This window comes from Pundamilia nyererei, unplaced genomic scaffold (genome assembly GCF_000239375.1).
Source record: "Pundamilia nyererei isolate P.nyererei 1_Seehausen unplaced genomic scaffold, PunNye1.0 scaffold00100, whole genome shotgun sequence".
Classification (NCBI taxonomy): Eukaryota; Metazoa; Chordata; class Actinopteri; order Cichliformes; family Cichlidae; genus Pundamilia; species Pundamilia nyererei.
Genome location: NW_005187501.1, coordinates 2,345,094 through 2,356,005, shown reverse-complemented (window position 1 = coordinate 2,356,005; position 10,912 = coordinate 2,345,094). Strand labels below are relative to the sequence as shown.

At 38.4% G+C, this 10,912-nt stretch overlaps 2 protein-coding genes across 4 annotated transcripts; both read left to right on the top strand.

Annotated features, from left to right (window-relative positions):
* Positions 1-482: 482 nt before the first annotated feature.
* Positions 483-5,314, top strand: LOC102197408 (cytosolic sulfotransferase 3-like). The gene is made up of 8 exons (XM_005740528.1): positions 483-547; positions 1,438-1,576; positions 1,800-1,928; positions 2,269-2,369; positions 2,454-2,580; positions 2,672-2,769; positions 4,095-4,269; positions 4,649-5,314. The coding sequence occupies exons 1-8, from the start codon at positions 545-547 to the stop codon at positions 4,759-4,761; spliced, it is 885 nt and encodes a 294-aa protein (XP_005740585.1). The 5' UTR covers positions 483-544; the 3' UTR covers positions 4,762-5,314.
* A 741-nt stretch (positions 5,315-6,055) lies between these two features.
* Positions 6,056-10,877, top strand: LOC102197684 (cytosolic sulfotransferase 3-like). Of its 3 annotated transcripts, none has more exons than XM_005740529.2 (8): positions 6,056-6,228; positions 8,377-8,515; positions 8,852-8,980; positions 9,076-9,176; positions 9,260-9,386; positions 9,475-9,572; positions 10,406-10,580; positions 10,687-10,877. In XM_005740529.2, exons 2-8 carry the CDS (start codon positions 8,377-8,379, stop codon positions 10,809-10,811), a joined length of 894 nt encoding a protein of 297 aa, XP_005740586.1. In that variant the 5' UTR covers positions 6,056-6,228; the 3' UTR covers positions 10,812-10,877. The 3 variants fall into 3 exon arrangements, with proteins under 3 accessions (XP_005740586.1, XP_005740587.1, XP_013768213.1); XM_005740530.1 differs by lacking the exon at positions 6,056-6,228 and adding an exon at positions 6,235-6,478; XM_013912759.1 differs by lacking the exon at positions 6,056-6,228 and adding an exon at positions 6,235-6,478 and having other exon boundaries at positions 8,359-8,515.
* Positions 10,878-10,912: the final 35 nt, after the last annotated feature.

The window sequence follows — 10,912 nt, the reverse complement described above, 5'->3', positions numbered from 1 at the left end:
AACTTGTATACTTCAATGTTCTGATTTGTTTGTATGAATTCAATATTTGGCTTGATGGCAACATCTGGTGGAAATGTTGTGTCAATAGTCCACTTAGAAATCCCCTTACTGATAAAAATGCTGATGTGTCAAATACTTATTTTCCCCGCTGTAAATGCACACATTTCAGAAAATGGGTGCGGTGTGTTCCAGTGAATAACAAAGGTCTTTTGTTTGGGAGACAGAATAAGACCCTCAATAGAAATACCTACATTGGGACTTTGAACAATATTCAACAGAATACACATGCCATCCTGTCTGATGTATATGTTTTAAATGTGCTGCATTTTTGCTTTTTCATTTGACATGTTAATGAACAGTAATAAAAATGTTATTTTTCTAACTTCTAACTTTATCCTTCTAAAGTTTGGTCCAAATATACTGAGCAAATACTGAACTCCTTCACTTTAGGTCTGAGTCATTGCTGAAATTAACGATTAAACCGTCGAGTCACGTGCCCTCTTCACAATTTCAGGATTACGTTAGTTGGTAGGAGTGATCCTAGATGGTAAGCAAGCTTTGTAATCATGTGTTACCAACATTAAATCTTCTGCTTTTACTTTACAAAAATATTTTGTTTGCATTAAAATGTCCTTGTTTTAAATACTTAAACACTAAAATGTAACGAATGAAGTAAATGTGTCTTATTCATTGTGGTTAGAGAACACAGCTGGAGGGGAAATGTTGTAATTCTGGTGTTTCCTGATTCTACCAATGCTGGACTGCATCTTGTTTTTTATCATGTACTGTCAGCTGACTGTTTTTGCACTTACTTGAATGAACCTCTTTGTGACTAACATGACCGATATTCACAGAGCAATGTTAATATTATTCAGAGTTTTATTAAGCTAGTACAACAAACAAAAAAACAAGGTGAGCAACACAAAGCTCAGGCAGAATCCAGACAGACAAGGTCCAAACTGCAGTCAGAAAGTGAATAGTAAAAACATAAATGCTCTCATAAAAAAGAAAACACTACAGTTGCAAAGGTTAAACTGGCAAAGGTGATGATGGTAAGTTAGAGGTATAATTTCAGTGGGACTTATTAGTGGTGCAGGAACAAATCGTCTTCACTAAACCTGGAAACAACAACCAAACAAACAGCAGAGACGGCAACTCCAGAATGTTGAATTAATGGATTAATGCAGACCTTCATCAGATCTCTTATTAAAAGAAGAAACAAAATCAAGCACCTGGATTCTTCCATGACTTTAAATCACAGATGAGCTGCAACAGTGTGTGACCGAAAGAGTCCCGATGAAACTTCTAGTTTCATCATAGTCATCAACTCTAATTTTAAAAACCAGAGGTTGCAAAACATAAGTTACTGTGCAAGTAACAGAAGGATGGGGAAAACATGAAAGACAACTTCATTTTAAAAACAAGTAATTCTCACAGATGGAGGGGCTACATCGGCCACAACTGTTTGACTTCCATGGAGTCTCCATGATCAACGCTTTCACTGACAACTGGGACAACGTACAGAACTTCAAAGCAAGACCAGATGATATTGTTATTGCTACGTACCCTAAAGCAGGTTTGTTAGTTAGTTACTTACTTAGGTTATAAAATTGTTAGTGCTTTTTAAATAACGTTTTCCCATTTTAATGTTAACGTGCAAGTTTCCGACTTTACAGTGTGCATTGGCTGAAAGACACTATAAGGATGCTATCTGACTGTGTTCATTTGGATTATGGGGCTTATATCATCATGTGCTGATATCACACCAAACAATATGCATTTATCTGTTTCGCACCCAGGAACCACATGGGTCTCTTACATCATAGATCTTCTGTATTTTGGGCACATGGGTCCAGCTCGTCAGACATCCATCCCTCTTCATGACAGAGTGCCCTTTCTGGAGCTCTACGTACCTTTTCTACCTTCAGGTTGAATCTTGTGACCACCTTCAATTAGCCATATTTGTATTAGACCAGATCCAAAAGCTCAATGTCCTAATTTCACTTTGGTTCTTATTTGTCAGTCAAAAGGAAATTCAAAAAACATTCTGAAACAGGTAACAAATAGTTACAACTACAAATACAGCCTTGTTCAATAGCTTTGTGATGGTTCTGGCAGTTTTATTGGTGTGTAAATCTGTTAAGTTAGTCATAGCACCTCAAAAACACAATGTTTGGGCAATTCATGTTGTTGATCTGTGGTCTATAAAGAAATCTATCTTTGCATGTTCTGTTGCAAACGGTTCCTTCTTATCTCTACCTTACTCAGGTACCGATTTGGCAGACAAACTTCCCACCACTCCTCGTCTCATTAAAACTCATCTACCAGTCCAGTTTGTACCAAAGTCCTTCTGGGAGCAGCGCTGCAGGGTAAAAGCACACATACCTGTAGTCATAGAGACATGGGATTTATGATACCCACAGTGTATAATTCAACGTTTCCTCTTTCTGTAGGTGGTCTATGTGGCCCGCAATGCAAAGGACAATGCAGTGTCCTATTTTCACTTTGAACGCATGAACATTGGCATGCCAGAACCAGGAGACTGGAGCACCTTCCTGCAGGACTTCATGGAGGGAAAGAGTGAGTTTAATTTATTTTTAGTGTTAAGGACAAAACATATTGTCACATTTCCTGTATAAACATTCCTTTGTGTGTTGTTCTGTGTCTGCAGAGGTTTTTGGATCGTGGTATGACCATGTGAACGGCTGGTGGGAGAAGAAACAAACTCATTCAAATTTTCACTACATGTTCTATGAAGATTTGATTGAGGTATCATGAGTTTGGCTAACATGTGTGCCATTTTTGACAGAGATCTTAATATTTAAAATTATCATATAACAAAGGATGTTAAATATGAGGCTGCAAGGCAGGAGGAAAATGTGAAAACCAGAAAGAGTATTCATGGATTTAGTAAAAGAGGACATATGTGTATGATAGAGGAGGATGCTAGGGATAGGGGAGATGATCCACTGTGTCATCCATTGCAAACAAAAAGTGGCACAAAGTCAGTCCCTGAAATAATTTGCATCTTGAACCTATTTCTCACACCTACTGACCGACTTACTGTCCTCATAAATGTTGTGCACCACCCTCACAAACTACTCCCCTGAATTCCTCATAGAGTACCACAGTTCCTCTCTTGTCTCCCACATATGCCCTCTCCACATCCACAAAGATACAGAGCAACTACTTTTGACCTTCTCTACACTCTCCAAGCAAACATTACATCTGTAGTGCTCTGTCTGCTGCTCTCACTGCTGCTCGTTGATCGCCACCTCTCTTCTTAATCTAGCTTCAGTCACTCTTTCCCATATGTTCATGCTATGGATCATTAACTTTATCCCTCTGTAGTTACCACAGCTCTGTACATCCCCCTTGTTCTTGAAAACACATCTTCTCCATTTCTCAGGCAACTCTCATTCTCCAAGATGTTAAACAATTTGATTAAAAAGTCCACTCCTCTCTCTTGTAGACATCTCCATACCTCCACAGGTATGTCATCTGGACCACCTGCCTTTCCACTCTTCATCCACTTCATAGATGCACTACTTCTTCTGCATGTCCTGATTCACTATAAGTCCTCAATCCAATCTCCTTCCTCTCTTCTCCTCATTCATTTTTCAGCATATTCTCCTCACTTGTTAATACATTTCTGTCTCTATCCTTAACCGCCCGCCTAACCAATCGATAGGCGTTTATTGTTAACCCAGCCCCTGATCTGTTTGGTATGGAAATCTTAATTTTGAAAATCTGCATATTTGATCTGGCAAAGATTGGGTTATGTCTGAAAACTGTAGTTCGCTGAATTGTTTCTGATGCATAAACTGCAAAAAAAGAAAACCTCAGATCCGAGGTTTAATAATAATAAATAAAATACAAAGAATGGTCAAAGTCTGACGTCTTTAAATTGAAAAGTCACAGAGAATGAACAAAGACACAGACAACTAAAATGTGTTTTCACATGTCAATTTATGTTTTCCCTAGTGCTATTAATAAATAGCACTAGAGAGCAGAAGAAAAAAAAACATACATTCCATGTTGGAGTGAACTGTCCCTTCTAAACTTATTCATATTTTCAATATTGATGTTAACAGGACTATGAAAAAGAAATAGACCGACTGTGTTCCTTCCTTGGTTTGTCTCCTTCAGTTGAAGAGAAGGAAAGAGTCAGAGCCAGTGTGACGTTTGACAGCATGAAACAAAACAAGATGACCAACTATTCCACAGTTCCTGTGATGAACCAAGAGGTTTCTCCTTTCATGAGAAAAGGTACAACTGCCTGCTGGGCAACATTTGTTTCTCAGTATTTGCGCAGTCCAGTAGTGCTGATCAAATACACTTTTTCTTACACCCTGTCCCGTCTGGCAGCTTTTGTGATCAGAATTGTGATCTGAATGAACTGTGGTGCCAGCCCCAGCCACACACACACACACACACACACACACACACACACACACACACACACACACACACACACACACACACACACAGACCATTTACTCACTCACTTTCACCCACTAATGACACATGACACACACAAACACTTAATGTTGAAGGAGTGTTAGGTGGGTGTGTCATGGAGCGTGAGCGTACAGGACAAGTATGACTGTGGGTTTGATCAAATACTCTGAATGTTCTCCTTCTCCAGGGAAAGTTGGTGACTGGAAGAACCACTTCACTGTGGCTCAGAATGAGCAGTTTGATGAAGACTACAAGAAGAAGATGAAGAATCCTGAGCTAAAGTTTCGCTGTGAAATTTAGAGCCCTGGCTGAGCGTGATGGAGCTCTGAAGTTAACTAGTTGAGGATAAACCAAGTGTTGAGACAGATTAATTAGTATCCCTATTGTAGTATTAGTATTCCTATATTATAATGCTTATCCAGTTCAGGGTTGTGTGGCGACTCGAGCCCATCTCAGCTATCATAGGGTGAGGCAACAGTGCTAACCAACACACAACCATGGTGCCAAATAACGTATTAACTGAAATTAATTTGATTTTTTTATTTGATATGCTCCCATTTTGATTGTATTCAAAGAGATGCAAAAATGTCTGTTATTGTTATTATGTCTGTTATTGTTATTATCCTTGGATAGCATGCTGTTCAGTAGTGTGTTTAATGTTTTGTGCAACAAAATAACCAAAACTGTTTGCGATTTTTGCTGATAGCATTGAATGAACAGATTTAATCTGGTTTATCTGAATTTATACTACTGGGTCTGGCATTAAAAAGCCCAGCTAGGCATGATGGAGCATTGAACAGATGTGTGCATGTCCCAACAAATAAATAAAAATATATGTATGGATCATCAGAATTAACCACAATTTAACTGACATTCGTTTTGCTGTTTTTGCACTTGCACACACAGATAATAGCCATCTTAGAGGGTGACATAGGGAGACAAATAACTATTCATTTTCACATCCACAACAGTCTTTGGAATGTGGGAGGAAGCTAGAGTACCAGGAGAGTCCAAACATGACCCAGACTATTGGCTCGTGTGGTGAAGGTGAAGTTAAGGACATCTGCCCTTAACTTCACTATTAAAAAACAACAACTAAATACTACATAACCATTCAGTAACAAATAAAGAATAAAAAGGTATATGGTAAATAGAGTTGTAAATACAGACACAACACACAGACCTGGTATGAATCAAGCAAAAGAAGTAGAAAAGAGTCCTTTGCATTGCGGGCCACATAGACCAAGAGAGCTAGCATTCTCAGTCTTCTCATCTTCTTATTGTTTTGTTGGGATGTTCAGAATAATTAAATACAGCCTTTTAAAATATAATGAAAACCTCTCTTGCACTTCTTCAAAACAAGGCTGATGCTGAAACTTTTCAATGTGAACGGGACTGTGGCCAAAGAATAGGCGGACTGTGTTCCTTCCTTGATTTGTCTCCATAAGCTGAAGAAAAAGAAAACAGCCAGAGCCGGTGTGACCTTAGACAATATAAATCAAAACAAAATGACCGACTACTCCACCTTCCAAACAATGAACCAGACTGTGTCGCCTTTCATAAGACCTGTGCACTCATACAGGTTTGGTTGCTTTTTTCTTTGGTCTGATCTCACTGTATACTATTGTGTTCATGTTTGAACAGTAATACTCACAGACACACATCTAAGGAAGTTGTGCAGTGTGTTAAAGTGAACGTTGTGCAACAAACAGATTTCTTTCTTCTGGAAGATCCAGACCCAACCGCAGTACAGAAATACTCAGCTTGGTGAGTGTGTAGTACATCAAGTAATATTCACTAGAACAAACATGCTAGACTGAAAGATGTGTATCTTTTAAAACTGTGGTGCTTTTTTGTTTTTGTTTGGCGTAAATGGCCAGAAAAATCAAACTTTTCTAACTTCATGCTCACTCACTATATGTCTGAGTCATTGCTGAAATTAATGGCTAAACCGGCGAGTCACGCCTCTTGTTCACAATTTCAAGATTATGTCAGTCAGCAGGAGTAACGCAAGAAGGTAAGCAAGCTTCAGGATGTTTAGTTCCCAACAATAAATCTGTGGTTTTTACTTTATATACAACTTATTTTATTTAGAAAACAAAAGAAATATAAATGTTTATTATCTCTCTTTTTTTTTATTTAATTTGAATATTAATTAAGTTATTCTTTAAATTTCACCATGTGTCTTGCTTAGTGTGGTTGGTGAACACAGCTGAAAGGAAAATGTTGTAATTCTTGTGTTTCTCAGTTTTACCAATGCTGCAGTGTGTACTTTGACCTCTGGTTGTATGGCAAGCTGTTATTTATTATTTATTTATTATTTTTATAAATCTCTGTTAACCCTAAAATCATCAACTAATTAATAATTATTATTACATTAACTACTGATTTTTTTATTGCAATTACTAGTTTAATTTTACTGATGACTCGTTATACCATCTTGCATCATGTCAATATGCCCAGACACTATCTCTACTTTTAAGATTAGGCTTAAAACTTTCCTTTTTGCTAAAGCATATAGTTAGGGCTGGACCAGGTGACCCTGAATCCTCCCTTAGTTATGCTGCAATAGACATAGGCTGCCGGGGGATTCCCATGATGCATTGAGTTTTTCCTTTCCAGTCACCTTTCTCACTCACTATGTATTAACAGACCTCTCTGCATTAAATCATATCTGTTATTAACCTCTGTCTCTCTTCCACAGCATGTCTTTTATCCTGTCTTCCTTCTCTCACCCCAACCGGTCGCAGCAGATGGCCGCCCCTCCCTGAGCCTGGTTCTGCCGGAGGTTTCTTCCTGTTAAAAGGGAGTTTTTCCTTCCCACTGTTGCCAAAGTGCTTGCTCATAGGGGGTCATATGATTGTTGGGTTTTTTTCTCTGTATCTATGAAGCGCCTTGAGGCGACTTATGTTGTGATTTGGCGCTATATAAATAAAATTGAATTGAATTGAATTGAATATTCACAATTTCAAAATAATGTTAAGTTAGTTTAAAGCAACACAAAACCACGTGAGCAAACCAACAGAAGGCTGACGCAGGAGCAGTCCTAGTAAAAACATAAAAACTAAAAAGCAGCAACACTGCAGTCACAAAGGTTAAAGTGGCAAAGGTGGTGTTGGTGAACTTACAGGTATAATTACTGTAGAGCTGATTAGTGGTGCAGGATCAAGCAGAGACAGCAGCTCCAGAATCTTAGATTAGCAAACTCTAACACGGGGATTTACACTTTATCAGATTATCAGATCTGTTATTAAAACGAGAAACTGGATGTGATTCTGATCCTTAAACTGATCTTTAAACTGAATCACAGCCATTAAATGTATATCAGAGGTGCCTTTAACATGAAAATTCCAGTTTAGCATTTTGTTCATCACCTCTGATGTTTAAAACCTGAGGTCACAAGCTAGAGCTACATCTGCCACTGCATGATGATAATCAGTCAATAGTCCACAGCATGAAGCATATACTGTTTAAATTTTTATTTTATTTATAACATAAAGTGTTAAATGAAGGCATATATTAGGATTAGAGTGATTTTCTTTTACACTTCTGTGCTATCGTGCCACTTTCTGCCAAAAACCTCCCTCTGCTGGCCGTTAAAAATAATACAGATTTAAGGATTTACTTTTGCAGATAATCTGTTATTTCAATCAAAGACCCACAAACAGTTTTTTAAATGTGGACAGTTCCCAAGGACCTTTTTTTTTTACTTCCCGTGCCTCTCTTATGGAACAAAACAGCATCATGTTTTCTAGACCGATGGAAGTTAAAAATATCACTTCTGATCTGTGGGGGGAGAAGTCAGCCTACGCAGTTGTTAAAAATGTTTTAAGCATAGCTTTATGTTGGTGCACAAGTAAGGACTGGAGAAAACACGACATACACTTTGATTTTAAGGACAAATCATTCTCACAGATGGAGCTGCCACCTCGCCCACAACTGTTTGACTTCAATGGAGTCTCCATGACCAACATCTTCACTGACAATTGGGACAATGTACAGAACTTCAAAGCAAGACCGGATGATATTCTTATCGCAACTTACCCTAAAGCAGGTACTGATCTGTATATAAAAGTATGGAGCTTATGTAATCATAGTATTTTTTTGTGTGTGTGTTCATCAACAATTTTGCATTGATGTCCGAGTGCACACACCCCACTTTTCAGTTATTTATTTGTAAAAAATGTTTGGAATCATGTATGCTTTTCGTTCCACTTCTCACGTGTGCACCACTTTGTGTTGGTCTTTCACGCAGAATTCCAATAAAATTGATTCATGTTTGTGGCTGTAATGTGACAAAATGTGGAAAAGTTCAAGGGGGCCGAATACTTTTGGAAGCCACTGTATGTTTACAGCTAAACATAAAACATTTTGTCCATTTCAACCTCAGGAACCACATGGGTCTCTTACATCCTAGATCTTCTGTATTTTGGGAACATGAGTCCAGACCGTCAGACATCCATCTCTGTTCATGACAGAGTTCCCTTCCTGGAGATCTGCGCACCTCCTCTACCTTCAGGTTGAATCACGTGTCCACTGTCACTTTAAAATACATCAGACAATTACAATGTTTAGTATATTAACCTGTGGTATCTAATCCTCCTGATAATTCAGGTGCAGACCTGGCAGACAAACTTCCCACCACTCCTCGTCTCATTAAAACTCATCTACCAGTCCAGTTTGTACCAAAGTCCTTCTGGGAGCAGCGCTGCAAGGTCTTGCACATACACCCATAGCCACACAGATATGTGATTTATGAAACTCCCAGACCATAAATTAGTTTTATCTCTTTCTGTAGGTAGTCTATGTGGCCCGCAATGCAAAGGACAATGCAGTGTCCTATTTCCACTTTGACCGCATGAACCTTATCCAGCCAGAACCAGGAGACTGGGGCAGCTATCTGCAGGGTTTCATGGAGGGAAACAGTGAGTTCAGTGTAGTTTTACAGCAAAGAGACCACACTATTTCATTTCCTGTATAAACATTCCTTTGTGTATTGTTCTGTGGCTTCAGGGGTTTTTGGATCCTGGTATGACCATGTGAACGGCTGGTGGGAGAAGAAGCAAAGTTATTCAAATCTCCACTACATGTTCTATGAAGATTTGATTGAGGTGAGCTGGGCTAACATGTGTACCATTTCCAACTGAGCTCTAACACTTTGTTTAATCATCACACGCCTTTTAGAAGATGCTTAAAATGCCAAACCAAACTCTCAGTTCAACTCAGAAATACTGTCTAAAAATGACATGCATCAATATTCTAATCCAATTACTACATTTTTCTGATGATACGTGGTAATATTTCTCAAACCAGGCTGTATTTTATTCGTTCTTCGAGCACTATGTGGTGTGCATTTTAATTCCACAGTGCAAGAAAAGCCAGCCAGAGCTGCAGATGGGTGTACAAAGAAAAAAAGCTATGACTCGTGAAGACTTTATAATGTTTGGTATCTCTGAAATTCACTGATTGCAAAAATTTCTCTAAACCATGTCCAGTATATTTTGTTAATTGAATCCTTTTTGATGCATAAGTAACAAATAGAGAACACACTATTTTCCACCAAATCCTCATCCAGCAAACATCTCTGCTATGTGAAGGGGAAATCCCCACTCAGCATACACATATGCACACTAAAATGTGGGACCTGGCCAGTCAGCCAGCAAAATTTTTCCTCTTGTGTTCCTGGCAACATACCAGTTTTTAGCCTGAGATGCTAACCGTCTGTGTGGACTGTATTGGATCAATGATTTGTTGTAAACCTTGTAGACTTATTACCAAAAGTTTAAACATTTATGAATGTGCTACAAGTGAGTATTTATCTATTATCAACATTACTAAACCAGAGATAAAGTAAATTAATTTATTGCATGCTAATCTAAAGGTTCTGAAATTTAGGAAACACAAAAGGGTAGAAAAAAATCATATCTAATTTTAATGTGAACAGGACTCTGAGCAAGAAATAGACCGACTGTGTTCCTTCCTTGGTTTGTCTCCATCACCTGAAGAGAAGGAAAGAGTCAGAGCCAGTGTGACGTTTGACAGCATGAAACAAAACAAGATGACCAACTATACTTCAGTTCCAGTGATGAACCACAAGGTGTCTCCTTTCATGAGAAAAGGTACAACTTCCTGCTGGGCAACATTTTTTTTTCTCTATATCTATATCAGTGTGTGCTCCATTTATCATTAGGTTAATCAAATACTCTGAATGTTCTCCTTCTCCAGGGAAAGTTGGTGACTGGAAGAACCACTTCACTGTGGCCCAGAATGAGCAGTTTGATGAAGACTACAAGAAGAAGATGAAGAATCCTGATTTGAAGTTTCGCTGTGAAATTCAAAGAGCGGGCTAGAGCTGAGAAGTGATATGCAATTAAATAGTTAAGAATAAATCAAATATTAAGCCTGAACAACTGAATTCTCTTACATTGTGGTGCTGTTGGCTATCTATCAG